The 18,281-nt window shown below is 41.6% G+C and overlaps 1 protein-coding gene across 2 annotated transcripts in view; it reads left to right on the top strand.

The window, feature by feature from the left end:
* Nucleotides 1-603: 603 nt before the first annotated feature.
* The window catches only part of LOC106603966 (cation channel sperm-associated protein 3), a 28,474-nt gene continuing 10,796 nt past the window's right edge, over nucleotides 604-18,281 (top strand). The window contains exons 1-4 of one of the 2 annotated variants that reach the window (XM_014198262.2): nucleotides 604-1,451; nucleotides 1,632-1,871; nucleotides 2,032-2,214; nucleotides 2,694-2,834. In XM_014198262.2, coding sequence (XP_014053737.1) covers nucleotides 1,368-1,451; nucleotides 1,632-1,871; nucleotides 2,032-2,214; nucleotides 2,694-2,834 — 648 coding nt within the window. In that variant the 5' untranslated portion in view covers nucleotides 604-1,367. The remainder of the gene's footprint in view (nucleotides 1,452-1,631; nucleotides 1,872-2,031; nucleotides 2,215-2,693; nucleotides 2,835-18,281) is intronic. The other variant, XM_014198264.2, reaches the window with a different exon arrangement.

The raw sequence follows: 18,281 nt of genomic DNA, 5'->3' as shown, positions 1-18,281 counted from the left end.
AGGTATCTTGACTTTTCAGGGAACAAAAAAAAAAGTTCAATTTTGTCAGCAAGACGCATCAATTTGTAGGCCTAATCAATGTAGACCTAATCAATATAGACATAATCAATGGCAATCGCTGAATGTCATTAGGCACACCTTTGGGTGTTTTGTAACAGAAGTCTATTTCCATTCATCAAATGGTTAGAGCATAGGCCTACATGCAGTTTGGATGCTGGAATTATTTTGGAGTGGACAAACATGCACAGGTAGCCTACTTTTTTAAGTGATTTGTTTGACAATCATATGAAAATATCATGACTGGTTGTGTTTCTGCCACATTAAAAGGTAATTCATTTGTACTATTTAAATGATGGCTTTATTATTGGGTCTATAAAAAAGATTAGTGCATGCAATCCTCCCAAATATCATGGTGTAATTCTGTAATTAGCACTCTGTATGCAAATATAAGTAGATTACCTTGAAACAAAGGTTGGACATCTTGGAAGCAGTCTCCAGTTTCTTATTAGACCTCAGGGGTGTCACCTTGTTAAAGTCCGGAAGTTGTGTCACAGGCTCACTTTCCATTTCTCCTGAAAACCGGAACATCCGGTTGTTGGGGACTCGTAAGAGGCTAATATGCTAGAGATGTTGCACTCCAACGGAGCGCTGCGATTGGTTGCCCAAAATGATTAGGCGGGGCTTAGCGAAGTGTCAATTGTGATGCGTAAACAATAACGTTTTTATTTAATTTATACGTTCCATTTCATTGTGATGTGTAAACAACAACGTTTTTATTTAATTTATACGTTCCATTTCATTGTGATGTCATTGTTGTTGAGTGCTACCTGGTTATTTTCCCTTTTCCAAGGAGTTCGACGAGAGTCAATGCTTTTACCTCAGGATTTTGTGAATGAAGATGGAGCAAAATGAAGATGTCAAAGAAAGTGGAAGCGGATATTTTAGATTCATCATTCAAAAGGGAGCAAATCAGATAGCGCTCCGAAGATTATCTGACTGGGACGCTGTTGGGAGAGCAGCAGCAACAGCGGCGGGTTCGAATGTGTAGGATAAAGAAAAACCACATTTTTTGTTGTTGTTCAATTTAAACGTTAGATGTCATAACTCTTTATCGGACACACACACACACACACACACACACACTTGTCTGACCCTGAGGCCTGTTTACCCGTCAATGCAGCTGGCCCACTAAAACATGTTTTTTTGCAGATGTTTATGACTAATTCATTTGAAATGTAGAGTTGTTATTAGCTAGGCTACTGTGCTTTTTTTTTTAAATATTTTTTTTTGTATTCAGGAGAAAAGATACCGAATTCTACGATTACATTGCCAACATTACTGAAAGAACACTGTTCGATGGCTTGATTATGGTCACGATTATCCTCAACGCTCTGTTCATGGCTTTGGAGACGGACTATGATTTGAAATACAAACTTTTTGGATTCTTTGAGGTGGGTAATTTGCTGATTGCAATTAGCAAAACTGCGAACACTGACATAGAAGCATACACAAATTACGTTTAGGGAAAATGTAACAGTTCCAAAGCCTAAGCTTTGTAGTAGTAGTTGTTGTATGCAAATATGTCCTCTACTCAAATCCAGTCCTCCCTTCACTCTATTTTCATCAAACAGATTGCAGACGAATTCTTCATGGCCATTTACACCATGGAGTTCTTGATGAAGGTGTACGTTAACCCCGGGGTTTACTGGAAAAATGGCTACAATGTTTTCGATGCTATTATTTTGGTCATTTCATTCATTCCCATGTTCTCTGATGGAGGGGACTCCAGTGCAATGGGGACCATGCGCATCGTCCGCGCATTTCGCTCTTTGCGCGTGCTGAAGACTGTGTCGTTCATTCGGGGCCTACAGGTGAAAATGACGTCATTAGGCCTACAATACTAGGCCCATACACATGTGTCTGTTACGTTGGTCTTTGGATACCTTTTTAGAGTTGATGGTGGATAATACATGTTAGTCAGTTATCTCTTGGGGTCACTCAGGTGTCAGATTTGTTTTGTTTGATTGACAGGCGTTGGTTGTAGCTCTGTTCAAGACCATGAAGAGTGTGGTCTATGTACTGGGCCTGATGTTTCTCCTCATGTTCATCTTTGCCATAATTGGATATTACTACTTTGGAGACCCTAACACTGGAGATCCTGAGAACTGGGGAGACCTGGGCTGTGCACTCTTCACACTTTTCAGTTTAGTGACCGTGAGTATGAATAAGAATAACCTACCTATCCTGGTGGAAATCTTACTTAAGGTACCCCAAAGGGGTGGGGGGGGTGTATGAGCTTGGGTCCCAGGAAAACAGTGCATTTCTCATTTGGGTCCCAGGCTGAAAAAGAACCCCTGCACCAGACTGTCAGTTCAGTCGACAGTCGTATTCTCACGTCAGTGCCATTTTTGTTGTGCTGCCGTGTATGAAATATGTCAACGTTATGTTCCTACAACAGTATCTTTCATCGCAATATCCCAACATGCTGTCTGTTTAGTGCGCATGTTGAGGAAACATACATAATTAACATCTAGGGTTACAAAATTCTGGTAATTTCCCCCAAATTCCCAGGTTTTCCATATTCCCTTCTGATTCCAGGAATCATCCAACTGTGATTTCTGGGAAAACTTGGGCATTTTGGGAAAACTACTGGAATTTTTCAACTCTTATCCTATCGTCTCTGCTCTCCTCAGGTAGATGGTTGGACTGATCTGCAGCAGAACCTCGATGACCTGGGGATGAACTCCAGCCGCATCTTCACCATCGTCTTCATCCTTATCGGCTACTTCATCTTCTTCAACATGTTCATCGGCGTGGTCATCATGGAGATCCAGGTACGTACTATACTGGACTACTACCGTTGTTGTTACTACTACTGAGGTTGAACCCCTCTGCTCCCTGTCCTCATGGGAGTCCCAAATGGCATTGCACCCTATTCCCATACATAGTGTACGCTGCCTGGTCAAAAGTAGTGCCCTGTATTGGGAATAGGGTTCCATTTTGTATGCGTCCTGTCTTCCTGGGCCAAAGCCAGCTCAGCTCAGTGCTGTACTGTCTCTGTGGGGTTTAGTCAGATGTGATGTCCGGACGGCGGCTCTCAGGCTGGGCTACATGTGACCCTTCATATAATTATGCACAGCTGACGCCCTGGAGAGAGCAAGCGACCAGGCCACCTCTTTAAAATCAAATCAAAGTTTACACAGTTTAGCAGATGTTATAGCGGGGTCAGCGAAATGCTTATGTTACTAGCTCCTAACAACGGAGTAAAATGTCAAATAAGTACACAAATAATCACTAAAAAAATATATATATACGAAATCAAGAAATGTCGGAACGAATCCAAGTTTCCTGCAGTCAAGTGACCTAGTGGCTTCATGGGTGGAATGTTATTAATATGCTTCATAATTTCATAATTATTAAACATATTTTTTAAACAGCTGAAAATCCAGTGTTTCTATGTCAAATGGTTTTGTTATATTTCAGTCTTCTGTGATGTGTATATAAAATGTAATATTTGGATGCAAACTCAATGTAATACATTTCCACTCTATATCTGACTTGGTACAGGTGTCTTATTTTTGTTAAACCCCTAACCGTGTATGAGATGTATTCATTTTTGTTCCAAAGTAGATTTGTTTAAGACTACCAAAAAACACTGTGTGACTCTGATTAACTCACTACAGTAAAAGGTTAACAACCCAAATAGCACTGTAACAGTAATCCAAATGCAACCTATATGTACAGTATCGACACCGGATGAATTTACAGAAGATATACTAAGAATGATATGTACAGCAGTAGATATACTAGGAATTATATGTACAGCAGTAGATATACTAGGAATTATATGTACAGCTGTAGATATAATAAGGATATGAACAGCCATACACAGTTGAAGTCTGAAGTTTACATACACTTAGGTTGGAGTCATTAAACCTCGTTTTTCAACCACTCCACAAATTTCTTGTTAACAAACTATAGTTTTGGCAAGTCGGTTAGGTCATCTACTTTGTGCATGACACAAGTAATTTTTCCAACAATTGTTTACAGACAGATTATTTCACTTATAATTCACTGTATCACAATTCCAGTGGATCAGAAGTTTACATACACTAAGTTGACTGTGCCTTTAAACTTGGGAAATTCCAGAAAATGATGTCATGGCTTTAGAAACTTCTGATAGGCTAATTGACATCATTTGAGTCAATTCTAGGTGTACCTGTGAATGTATTTCAAGGCCTACCTTCAAACTCAGTGCCTCTTTGCTTGACATCATGGGAAAATCAAAAGAAATCAGCCAAGACCTCAGAAAAAAAATTGTAGACCTCCACAAGTCTGGTTCATCCTTGGGAGCAATTTCCAAATGCCTGAAGGTACCACGTTCATCTGTACAAACAATAGTACGCAAGTATAAACACCATGGGACCACGCAGCCGTCATACCGCTCAGGAAGGAGACACGTTTTGTCTCCTAGAGATGAACGTACTTTGGTGCGAAAAGTGCAAATCAATCCCAGAACAACAGCAAAGGGCCTTGTGAAGATGCTGGAGGAAACAGGTACAAAAGTATCTATATCCACAGTAAAACGAGTCCTATATCGACATAACCTGAAAGGCTGCTCAGCAAGGAAGAAGCCACTGCTCCAAAACCGCCATAGAAAAGCCAGACTATGGTTTGCAACTGCACATGGGGACAAAGATCATACTTTTTGAAGAAATGTTCCTCTGGTCTGATGAAACAAAAATGGTACTGTTTGGTCATAATGACCATCGTTATGTTTGGAGGAAGAAGGGGGAGGCTTGCAAGCCGAAGAACACCATCCCAACTGTGAAGCACGGGGGTGGCAGCATCATTTTGTGGGGGTGCTTTGCTGCAGAAGGGACTGGTGCACTTCTCATGATGCCATCTATTTTGTGGAAGGAAAATGTACGTGGATATATTGAAGCAACATCTCAAGACATCAGACAGGAAGTTAAAGCTTGGTTGCAAATGGGTCTTCCAAATGGACAATGACCCCAAGTATACTTCCAAAGTTGTGGCAAAATGGCTTAAGGACAACAAAGTCAAGGTATTGGAGTGGCCATCACAAAGCCCTGACCTCAAACCTATAGAAAATTTGCAAGCAGAACTGAAAAAGCGTGTGCGAGCAAGGAGGCCTACAAACCTGATTCAGTTACACCAGCTCTGTCAGGAAGAATGGGCCAAAATTCACCCAACTTATTGTGGGAAGCTTGTGGAAGGCTACCCAAAACATTTGACCCAAGTTAAACAATTTAAAGGCAGTGCTACCAAATACTAATTGAGTGTATGTAAACTTCTGACCCACTGGGAATGGGATGAAAGAAATCAAATCTGAAATAAATCATTCTTTCTACTATTATTCTGACATTTCACATTCTTAAAATAAAGTGGTGATCCTATCTGACCTAAGACAGGGAATTTTTACTAGGATTAAATGCCAGGAATTGTGAAAAACAGAGTTTAAATGTATTTGGCTGAGGTGTATGTTAACTTCCAACTTCAACTGTGTATGTATGTATGTATGTATGTATGTATGTATGTATGTATGTATGTATGTATGTATATATATATATATAATGAGCTATGTCAATGATCCAGTATATAAATAAATAAGCTGTGTGTATAAACAGTGTAACTAAAATGGAATGCACAATAGTATAAATATTAGAATGCGCTATTTTAAATACAAAATCCCATAGCAAAATGGATAAAATTGCATGGAATTAGCTTCTGGATCAGAGTCCGGAATATATAAGTCTTTAAACCAAATACATTTTTTGGGGCCAAATACACACATTTAGCAGATGTTATTGCTAGTGTAATGAAATGCTTGTGTTCCCAACTAACAATTCGCAATACACACAACTCTAAAAGTAAAAGAATGAAATTAAGAAATGTATAAATATTAGGACGAGCAATGTCAGAGTGGCAATGACTAAAATACAGTAGAATAGAATGCAGTACATACATATGAAATGAGTAAAGCAGTATGTAAACATTATTAAAGTGACTAGTGTTCCAGTTTTAATGTGACCAGTGATTCCATGTCTATGTACTTGGGGCAGCAGCCTCTAAGGTGCAGTGTTGAGTAATCAGGTGGTAGCCGGCAAGTGATGGCTATTTAACAGTCTGATGGCCTTGAGATAGAAGCTGTTTTTCAGTCTCTCGGTCCCAGCTTTGATGCACCTGTACTGGCCTCGCCTTCTGGATGGTAGCGGGGTGAATAGGCTGTGGCTTGGGCTGAGCACGCACCCTTGTGGGGCCCCTGTGTTGAGGATCAGTGAAATGGAGGTGTTGTTTCCTACCTTCACCACCTGGGCTCGGCCCGTCAGCAAGTCCAGAACTCAGTTGCACAGGGCGGGGTTCAGACCCAGGGCCCCGAGCTTAATGATGAGCTTGGAGGGTACTATGGTGTTGAAGGCTGAGCTATAGTCAATGAACAGCATTCTTACATATGTATTCCTCTTGTCCAGATGGAATAGTGCAGTGCGATTGCATTGTCTGTGGATCTATTGGGGCGGTATGCAAATTGAAGTGGGTCTAGGGTGTCGGGTAAGGTGGAGGTGATATGATTTTTAACTAGCCTCTCAAAGCACTTCATGATGACAGAAGTGAGTGCTACGTGGCGATAGTCATTGAGTTCAGTTACCGTTTTCTTTCTTGGGTCCAGGAATAATGGTGGACATCTTGAAGCACACACTAAAACTGGTGCGCCTGGCACCTACTACCATACCCCATATAAAAGGCACTTACATATTTTGTCTTGCCCATTCACCCTCTGAATGGCACACTATGTCTCAATTGTCTTAAGGCTTAAAATCCTTCTTTAACCGAAGAGCTCAGTTTTTATTTGTTTGAAAAGTTTGTTGTTTGAAAGTGTATTGGAAGGTCCTTGGTAGCTATCTAGCGTCTTAGTTTGGAACCAGCAACGCAGTTGGAATCAGTTGCTGGGAGCGCTTGTATCTTTCCAGTGATCCTGCCGACCAAGGACGGGTCTGAGGAGCTATTTGGCTTCGCAGCTAGCCTAGCTGCTAGCTAGCTGCATATCAAGCTAGCTGGGTTTTCTTGTACGCAGCCTGCGATGTGGTTAACCTCTCTAGGGTATGTGGGATGAAATCGTCCCACCTACTCAACAGCCAGTGGAATCCCGTGGCGCGATATTCAAATACCTTAGAAATGCTATTACTTCAATTTCTCAAACATATGACTATTTTACACCATTTTAAAGACAAGACTCTCGTTAATCTAACCACACTGTCCGATTTCAAAAAGGCTTTACAACGAAAGCAAAACATTAGATTATGTCAGCAGAGTACCCAGCCAGAAATAATCAGACACCCATTTTTCAAGCTAGCATATAATGTCACATAAACCCAAACCACAGCTAAATGCAGCACTAACCTTTGATGATCTTCATCAGATGACACTCCTAGGACATTATGTTATACATGCATGTTTTGTTCAATCAAGTTCATATTTATATCAAAAACCAGCTTTTTACATTAGCATGTGACGTTCAGAACTAGCATACCCACCGCAAACTTCCGGTGAATTTACTAAATTACTCACGATAAACGTTCACAAAAAACATAACTATATTTTAAGAATTATAGATACAGAACTCCTTTATGCAATCGCTATGTCCGATTTTAAAATAGCTTTTCGGCAAAAGCACATTTTGCAATATTCTGATTAGATAGCTCGCCATCACTGCTAGCTATTTTGACACCCACCAAGTTTGGCACTCACCAAACTCAGATTTACTATAAGAAAAATTGGATTACCTTTGCTGTTCTTCGTCAGAATGCACTCCCAGGACTTCTACTTCAATAACAAATGTTGGTTTGGTTCTCGCGTATCGTGACAAAAAAATTCTAAATATTCCATTACCGTACTTCGAAGCATGTCAACCGCTGTTTAAAATACATTTTTATGCGATTTTTTTTCTCGTAAAAAAGCGATAATATTCCGACCGGGAAACCCTGTTTTCGTTCAAAGACTAAAAATCTAAAATGGACTCTTCATGTGCACGCGCGCCCCCGTCTCATTGTTCTCAGATCGACCACTTACCAAATGCGCTACTGTTTTTCAGCCATGGGCTGCAAAGTAATCATTTAACGTTCTGGCGCCCTCTGAGAACCTATGGGAGCCGTAGGAAGTGTCACGTTACAGCAGAGATCCTCAGTTTTCAATAAAGAGAGGGTAGAAGGCCAAGAAATGGTCAGAGAGGGCACTTCCTGTTTGGAATCTTCTCAGGTTTTTGCCTGCCATATGAGTTCTGTTATACTCACAGACACCATTCAAACAGTTTTGGAAACTTTAGGGTGTTTTCTATCCAAATCAAACAATTATATGCATATTCTAGTTTCTGGGCAGTAGTAATAACCAGATTAAATCGGGTACGTTTTTTATCCGGCCGTGCAAATACTGCCCCCTACCCTAGAGAGGTTAACAATTGTGGCTGGCACCGCGGATTGTTTTGGGTTTGTGGCTGTCTAGATCCCTGCTGTTTGTTGTTTTCAATCTTCCCCGTGACCTGCCCTGTCTGGAACTGAGAGGAGTAACAGCCTAACATACGTTGCTAGCTACCATGACAAAGACCAAAGCCGGTGGGAGAACCGTTGAGGACAGTGGTATCTCTCTATCACACGTGAAGGATCTTTTAAACAAACAAAAAGAGACCTATAAGCAGTTGTTACAACAACAAGAAAATAGTTTCAAGAGTTTAGTCCAAATACCCATGGATTCTACTAATAAAAGAATGGACAACCTGACCAGAGAGGTCCAGGACCTGAAGAACAGTTTGCAGTTCTCCCAGGGTCAGCTCAATGAGTTGAAACAGAAGGGCAAGATAACAGCAATCTGTAAGTCATTGAGAGATGACATCAGTTCTGTGTGTTAATCCATGATAACAATGACAGATAAATCAGACTATCTCGAGGTACAATCAAGGCAGAACAACATGGTTGTGGACGGAATTGCAGAATCTCCACATGAGACCTGGACGGAGTCTGAGGACAAAGTGAGAGAAATGATCTCTGAGAAATTGTAGATGAACCATAGGAAGATTGAGGTGCAGCGCCCGCCCACAGGACTGGAAAACCCACCACCGGCCCAGGTGACAGGCCCAGGCCGATAGTGGTCAAGTTCCTGAGGTTCAAGGACAAGGTAGCTGTTCTGGAAAGCGCCAAGAACTCGAGAGGAACGTATATCTTCCTCAATGAGGACTATCCTGAAGCTGTGTGCCAGAAGAGGAAAGAACTGATCCCAGCCATGAAAGCTGCCAGAGCGCGTGGGGACATTGCTTACATCTGCTATGACAGGCTCATTGTTCACCCTCCCTCCCAGAAGCCTGGAAGGGATGAGAGAGCCAAGCCTTTGGGTTCATAGCTTCAACCCCTCAGCACAAACACACACACACACACACACACACACACACACACACACACACACACACACACACACACACACACACACACACACACACACACTAACTGATTAATGGACTGCTGAATGTATTTTCTTTCTCTTGCTTTGTTTGCTCTTTTCAGTAGTATGTCTATATCTGATAAGCTACCCAGGAAAGGGATGAAAATAGCCCATATTAATATATGTAGCCTTAGAAATAAGGTTCATGAAATCAATTACTTGCTAACGTCAGATAACATTCATATATTAGCCACTTACTTAGATAATTCATTTGATGATACATCAGTAGCAATACAAGGATATAACATTTATAGAAGAGACAGAAATGCTTATGGGAGAGATGTTGCTGTATATATTCAGAGCCATATCCCTGTAATGCTTAGAGAAGATCTTATGTCAAGTGTTATTGAAGTGTTGTGGTTGCAGGTTCACTTGGCACATCTTTCCGTTTGGGGTGTTGCTATAGGCCACCAAGTGCTAACAGTCAGTATGTAAATAATATATCTGAAATGCTTGGTAGTGTATGCGATGTAAACAGAGAGGTCTACTTTCTTGGGGACCTGAATATTAACTGGTTTTCATCAAGCTGTCTGCTTAAGAGGAAACGTCTTACTGTAATCTGGTTATTAATCAACCTACCAGGGTGTTTTTACAAACACTAAAGGAACAAGATCATCCACATGTATTGATCACATTTTTACCAATGCTGTAGAACTTTGTTCTAAAGCTGTATCCGTACCCATTGTATGCGGTGATCACAATATAGTGGCTATATCCAGGAAAGTTCCAACAGCTGGGCCTTAAATAGTGTATAAGAGATCATACAAAAGATTTTGCTGTGACTCTTATGTGGATGATGTTAAATATATTTGTTGGTGTGATGTGATTAATGAGGAGCATCCAGATGCTGCCCTTGATTAATTTATGAAATTGCTTCTTCCAATTATTGATAAACATGCACCTGTGAAGAAACTGACTGTTAGAACTGTTAAGGCTCCATGGATTGATGAGGAATTGAAAAACGGTATGGTTGAAAGAGATGGGGCAAAAGGAGTGGCTAATAAGTCTGGCTGCACATCTGACTTACTGCAAATTGAGAAATTATGTGACTAAACTCAAGAAAAAGAAGAAGAAACTGTATTATGAAGCCAAGATCAATGATATAAAGAATAATGGGGGGGAAAAACTTTGGAGTACTTTAAATGAAATTATGGGCAGAAAGACAAATTCAACTCCATCTTTCATTGAATGAGATGGCTTATTCATCACAAAACCATTTGATGTTGCCAATTATTTCATGATTTGTTTCAAAGTGGGCAAACTTAGGCAGGAAATGCCAACGACGAACAGTGAGCAATTATATTCATGCATAAAAAAAACTAATAATGAAAGAAAAGCATTGCAAATTAGAATTTTGTAAAGTTAGTGTGGGAGAGGTGGAAAAATTGTTAATGATCAATAATGACAAATCTCCTGGCATTGACAATTTAGATGGAAAGCTACTGAGGATGGTAGCTGACTTTATAGCCACTCCTATCTGTCATATTTTTAATCTGAGCCTAGAGGAAAGTATTTGGCCTCAGGCCTGGAGAGAAGCAAAAGTAATTCTGCTACCCAAGAGTGGTAAAGTGGCCTTTACTGGTTCTAATAGCAGACCTAAACTCAGCAACAACAAAAAAAGAAACGTCCCTTTTTCAGGACCCTGTCTTTCAAAGATAATTCGTAAAAATCCAAATAAGGAAGGAATGAACGTTACCCCTAGGCCTGTACTCTGGAGCTGCCATGGCCAGCGAAGAGCCCGGATCTCAATCCCTTTGAGCACTTCTGGGACCTGTTGGATCAGAGGGGAGGCCTAGGGCCATTCCCCCCAGAAATGTCCGGGAACTTGCAGGTGCCTTGGTGGAAGAGTGGGGTAACATCTCACAGCAATAACTGGCAAATCTGATGCAGTCCATGAGGAGGAGATGCACTGCAGTACTTAATACAGCTGGTGGCCACACCAGATACTGACTGTTACTTTTGATTTTGACCCAGGCACACATTATTCCATTTCTGTTAGTCACACGTCTGTGGAACTTGTTGTTCAGTTTGTCTCAGTTGTTGAATCTTGTTATGTTCATGCAAATATTTACACGTTAAGTTTGGTGAAAATAAATGCAGTTGACAGTGAGAGGACGTTTCTTTTTTTGCTGAGTTTATAAGCTTGCTGCCAGCTCTTAGCAAACTGTTGGAAAAAATGGTGTTTGACCAAATACAATGCTTCTCTGTAAACAAATTAACAACATACTTTCAGCATGTTTTATAGAGAATGGCACTCAACGTGTACTGCACTGACACAAATGACTGATGATTGGTTGAAAGACATTGATAATAAGAAGATTGTGGGAGCTGTACTGTTAGATTTCAGTGCTGCCTTTGATTGTATTGACCATGACTTGTTGAAAAAAACTTGTTATGGCTTTTCAACCTCAGCTCTGAATCCACGATATGGCAATCTATCTAATAGATCTGAGTTTTTTTTTTTTTTTAATGGACGCTTCCCTAATGTCAAACATGTGAAGTGTGGTGTAACACACAGCAGCTCTCTAGGCCCTCTACTCTTTTCTATTTTTACCAATGACCTGCCACTGGCATTAAACAAAGCATGCGCGTCCATGTATGCTGATGATTCAACCATATACGCATCAGCAACCACAGCTAATGAAGTCACTGAAACCCTTAACAAAGAGTTGCAGTCTGTTTTGGAATGGGTGGTCAGTAATAAACTGGTCCTGAACATCTGTAAAACTAAGAGGATTGTATTTGGTACAAATCATTCCTTAAGCTCTAGACCTCAGCTGAGTATGGTAATGAATGGTGTGGCTGTTGAACAAGTTGAGGAGACTAAATTACTTGGCGTTACCTTAGATTGTAAACCGTCATGGTCAAAACATACAGATTCAAAGGTTGTAAAGATGGGGAGAGGTCTGTCCGTAAAATAAATAGATGCTCTGCTTTTTTTGACACCACACTCCAAAAAGCAAGTTCTGCAGGCTCTAGTTTTGTCTAATCTTGATTATTGTCCAGTCGTGTGGTCCAGTGCTGCAAGGAAAGACCTAATTATGCTGCAGCTGGCCCAGAACAGAGCAGCACGTTTTGCTCTTAATTGTAATCAGAGGGCTGATATAAATACTATGCATGCCAGTCTCTCTTGGCTAAGAGTTGAGGAGAGACTGACTGCATCACTTCTTGTTGGAAATCCCAAATTGTTTGCATAGTCAACTTACACACAGCTCTGACACACACTTATCCCACCAGACATGCCAACAGGGGTCTTTTCATAGTCCCCAAATCCAGAACAAATTCAAGAAAACATTCCATATTATATAGAGCCCTTATTGCATGGAACTTCCTTCCATCTCATATTGCTCAAATAAACAGCAAACTTGGTTTCAATAAACGGATAAAGCAACACCTCGCGGCACAACGCCTCTCCCCTATTGGACCTAAATAGTTTGTGTGTATACATTGATATGTAGGCTACGTGTGCCTTTATAAAAAAAAATGTATGTCATTCTGTCCTTGAGCTGTTCTTGTCTATTGATGTTCTGTATTATGTTTCATGTTTTGTGTGGACCCCAGGAAGAGTAGCTGCTGCTTTTGCAACAGCTAATGGGGATCCTAATCAAATACCAAAAAAATACAAATAAAATACCTAGTGGGGACAGCCGATGCATATGAATGGTGTGTATGTGAATAGAAAATGTGTTTACTGCAGCAGTTATATAGGAGGAGCCATGACTAGAAAACAGTATAGGCATACAGTATAAAGTGGGTAAAACAGTATGGAAAATTAAATGGAAAATTCTAAACACTGCTGTAGCCTAGTGGTTAGAGCGTTGAGCCAGTAACTGAAAGGTTGCTGACTTGAATCCCTGAGCTGACAAGGTAAAAATCTGTCGCTGACAAGGCAGTTAACCCACTGTTCCCCGGGTGCCAAAGCCGTTGATGTGGATTATGACAGCCCTCTGCACCTCTCTGATTCAGAGGGGTTGGGTTAAATGTGGAAGCCACATTTCAGTTGAATGCATTCATGCTCCCAGGTGATTTTTTTTATTTTTTATTGTTACAACGTTTCCACCCTCAGGTCTTCATGCATCCATATCCCAGGTAGGGGTGGATGGTCCTATATATAGGGGCAGTACTCAGTGAACATTATGTAAACATTTAAAGTGTCCAGTGTTTAATGACTCTTAAGTCTCTAAGTTGCAGGGTAGATTACTGGCTGGTATCTGACTAGTGACAATGTCTAAGGTTCAGGGAAGGATACTGGGCGAAGGCCAGCTAGTGATGACTGTTTAACAATCTGATGACCTGGAGATAAACAGATTCTATCAGCTTTGATGCCACCTGTACTGTCTCCGCCTTCTGGATGATAGCGGGGTGAACAGGCCGTGGCTCGGGTGGCTGAGGTCCTTGATGATCTTCTTGTCCTTCCTGTGACACCGGGTGGTGTAGATGTCCTGAATGGCAGGTAGTGTGCACTGGATGATGTGTTGGGCTGACCGCACCACCCTCTGGAAAGCCCTGTGGTGCAGTTGCTGTACCAGGCGGTGTTAAAGCCCGACAGGATGGTGCATCTGTAGAAGTTTGTGAGGGTCTTAGGGGCCAAGCCAAATTTCTTCAGCCTCCTGAGGTTGAAGAGGTGCTATTGCGCCTTCTTCACCACGCTGTCGTCTGAGGGAGAGGTTATTTTCCAGGAATCTCATCGTTGTTGGTAATCAGGCCTACCACTGTTGTCGTCAGCAAACGTGATGATTGAGTTGGAGACGTGCGTGGCCATACAGTCATGGGTGAACAAGGGAGTACAGGAGGGGGCTGAGAACACACCCTTGTGGGGCCCCCATGTTGAGGATCAGTGTGGCGGAGGTGTTATTGCCTACCTTCAGCACCTGAGGTCGGCCTGTCAGGAAGTCCAGGACCCAGTTGCAAAGGGAGGGGTTCAGACCCAGGGCCCAGAGCTTAGTGATGAACATGGAGAGCACTGAAGTGTTGAGGGCTGAGCTGTAGTCTATGAACAGAATTGTTACATATATATTCCTCTTGTCCAGGTGGGATAGGGCAGTGTGCAGTGCAATGGAGATTACGTTGTCCGTGGATCTGTTGGGGCGGTATGCAAATTGTATTGGGTCTAGGGTGTCAGGTAAGGTGGAGGTGATATGAACCTTAACTAGTCTCTCAAAGCACTTCATGATGACAGAAGTGAGTAATACTAGGGGATAGTCATTTAGTTCAGTTACATTTAGCTTTCTTGGGTATATGAACAATGGTTGGCATCGTGAAGCAAGTGGGGACAACAGACTGGTATAGGTAGAGATTGAATATGTTCGTAAACACTCCAGCCAGCTGGTCTGTACATGCAATGAGGACGCGACTTGGGATGCCATCTGGGCTGGCAGCCTTGCGAGGGTTAACAAGATTGAATTTCTTACGTCAACCTCGGAGATCGGGAGCACACATTCCTCGTGAGCGATGGGGGCAAACGTCGGCTGCTCTGTGTTGTTTTCCTCGAAGTGGGAGAAGGTGTTAAGCTTGTCCAGGAGAGAGGCGTCAGTGTCTGCGACTTGGCTTGCTATCCATTTATAATCTATGATTGTCTGGAGTCCCTGGCACATGGGTCTCGTGTCTGAGCTGTAGCTCAGTTGGTAGAGCATGGTGTTTGCAACGCCAGGGTTGTGGGTTCGATTCCCACGGGGGGCCAGCACAGAAAAAAAAATGTATGAAATGAGATGTATGCATTCACTACTGTAAGTCGCTCTGGATAAGCGCGTCTGCTAAATGACTCAAATGTAAATGAGCTGTTGAATTGCGAATCAAATCATCTCTGTACTGTTGTTTTGCCTCTTTGATCACCTTACGGAGGTCATAGCTGGTCTGTTTGTCCATGTTCCCAGTCACCTTGCGTGTTTTAAATGTGGTGGTTCGCGCTTTAAGTTTTTTGTACGAATGCTACCATCTATCCACGGGTTTTTGTTTTGGATAAGTTCTAATCATCAGGGGGAACACCATCCTCTATGCACTTCCTGATGAACCGAGTCCTACTATATTATTCTCAGAGGCGACCCGGGAATATTTCCCAGTCCGTGTGATCAAAACCGTCCTGAAGCATAGATTCTGATTGGTCAGATCAACGTTGAACAGTCCTTACCACTGGTGCTTCCTGCTTAAGTTTCTGCCTATAGGAGGGGAGGAGCAAGATGGAGCGTGATCTGATTTGCCAGAGCGAGTGCGGGGGGAGGGCCTTGTAGCCGTCCCGGAGGGGAGAGTAACAATTGTCAAGCGTATGCTCTCCGCGTGTAGGACAGGAGATGTGTTGATAGAATTTCAGGAGGAAATTCGGAAAGTCCCCAGCTACAATGAATGCGGCCTCAGGATATAATTTGTTCACTCCCTACAACTTCAGCTTCACATAGCACTGCACCGCCAGCACTCTGCAATCCAAATACCCCAGAGAGAGTGTGTGTGTGTGTGTGTGTGTGTGTGTGTGTGTGTGTGTGTGTGTGTGTGTGTGTGTGTGTGTGTGTGTGTGTGTGTGTGTGTGTGTGTGTGAATGAGAAGAAGGAGAGAAGAGGTAGAGGACGGCAGGGGAGTTAACATTGTCCACCTTCTTTTATTCCTCTACATAGAAAAATTATAATTCTCTAAAGCATAAAATGTCCAGTGAACTTCCTGGTTGTGAGACACGGCTGGCTGGTTGCATCTCAAATAGCCCCCTATTCCCTTTATAGTGCACTACTTTTCAACCAGGGCCCATAGATATATATATATATATATATATATATATATATATATATATATATATATATATATACAGTGGGATCCAAAATTACTGGCACCCCTGACTGACAATGCACAAACAATACTTAAACAAATATAAACAATATAATTATAGAGATGAACTCAAAATACCAACATGTGAGAAATAATGGCTGGTTTCAATGGAACCAACCAAAATTATTTATTGATTTAATTAAAAATCAATGTTCTCCAAATCAAGGTTTCACAATTAATGGCACCCTTAAAGATTATTGTAAATAACATCTACCAAAATTAAACCACAAATTAAATTCCACTTATTTTAAGTTTATCTAAGTCTTAAGGAACTATATTGAGCCATTACATCACTTCCTGTTTCACTAGGGTATAAAAATGAGGTAACACACATGCAATATCCCGCTGTCATCCAACACCATAAAGAAAACAAAAGAACTGGCAGTTTAAAACAGACAGATGGTCGTAGACCTTCATAAATCTGGTAATGGCTACAAGAAGATCCACAAACGATTGAATATACCACTGAGCACTGTCAGGGCAATTATAAAAACATTCAAAAGATATGGAACAGTTGAAAACCTCACGGATAGAGGATGCAAATGCATTTTGCCCCCCCAGGATAGGGAGGAGGATGGTGAAAGAAGCAACAAAATCCCCAAGAATCACTGTGAAAGAATTGCAGGCCTTGGTGGCGTCTTGGGGTCACCAGGTTTCAAAAAGCACCATCAGATGCCACCTCCACAACCACAGGCTCTTTGGAAGGGTTGCCAGAAGAAAGCCCTTTCTGACCCCAAGACACAGACGCAAGCGCTTGGAGTTCGCCAAATGTCATTTCAATTATGACTGGAAGAAGGTGCTCTGGTCAGATGAGACCAAAATTGAACGTTTTGGTCAGATACAGCATCGGCATGTTTGACGTCGAAACAGAGATGCATACAAGGAGAGGAACCTCATACCCACGGTGAAATATGGAGGGGTGTCAGTGATGTTTTGGGGCTGTTTTAATTCCAGAGGTCCAGAGGCACTGGTTAAGATTGATGGCATAATGAATTCCTTCAAGTATCAGGCAATTGTGGCTGACAATCTGGTTGCCTCTGCCAGAAGGCTAGGACTTGGCCGTAGGTGGACTTTCCAACAAGACAATGATCCAAAACATACCTCAAGATCCACACAGAAATGGTTCTGTGACAACAAAATCAATGTTCTGCCATGGCCATCTCAGTTGCCGGACCTTCATCCAATAGAAAACCTGTGGGCTGAGTGGAAGAGGGCAGTTGATAAGCACAAACCCAAGAATGTGAAGGATCTTGAAAGGATCTGCATAGAGGAATGGTCCAAAATCTCTCCAAATGTGTTCCTTAACCTTGTCAAACATTACAGGAAAAGACTCCATGCTGTTATCCTTGCCAGAGGTGGTTGCACTAAGTACTAAATGAGGAGTGCCAATAATTATGAAACCTTGATTTTTGTTAAATTTATTTTGTATTAAAGAATTGTATGATTTTGGTTGGTTCCATTGAAACATTAATAAAGTACAGTATTTCTCACGTTGGTATTTTGAGTTCATCTCTATAATTATATTGTTTATATTTTTTAAAGTATTGTTTGTGCATTGTCAGTCAGGGGTGCCAGTAATTTTGGAGCCCACTGTATATATCACACACACATCCAGGCTGTATCACAACCGGCTGTGATTGGGAGTCCCATAGGGCGGCGCACAATTGGCCCAGCATCGTCCGGGTTTGGCCGGTGTAGGTCGTCATTGTAAATAATAATTTGTTCTTAACTGACTTTCCTTGTTAAATAAAAAAAATAAAAAATACAGTGCTTTCGGAAAGTATTCAGACCCCTCGACTTTTTCCATATTTTGTTACGTTACAGCCTTATTCTACAATGAATTAAATAGCATTTTTTCCCCCTTCATCATTCTACACACAATACACCAAAATGACAAAGCCAAAACAGGTTTTCAGACATTTTTGCAAATGTATTGAAAATATTTACGTAAGTATTCATAC

Source organism: Salmo salar, chromosome ssa04, assembly GCF_905237065.1.
Source record: "Salmo salar chromosome ssa04, Ssal_v3.1, whole genome shotgun sequence".
Classification (NCBI taxonomy): domain Eukaryota; kingdom Metazoa; phylum Chordata; class Actinopteri; order Salmoniformes; family Salmonidae; genus Salmo; species Salmo salar.
The sequence above is the reverse complement of the archived record's forward strand: the minus strand, read 5'-3'. Positions and strand labels throughout refer to the sequence as shown.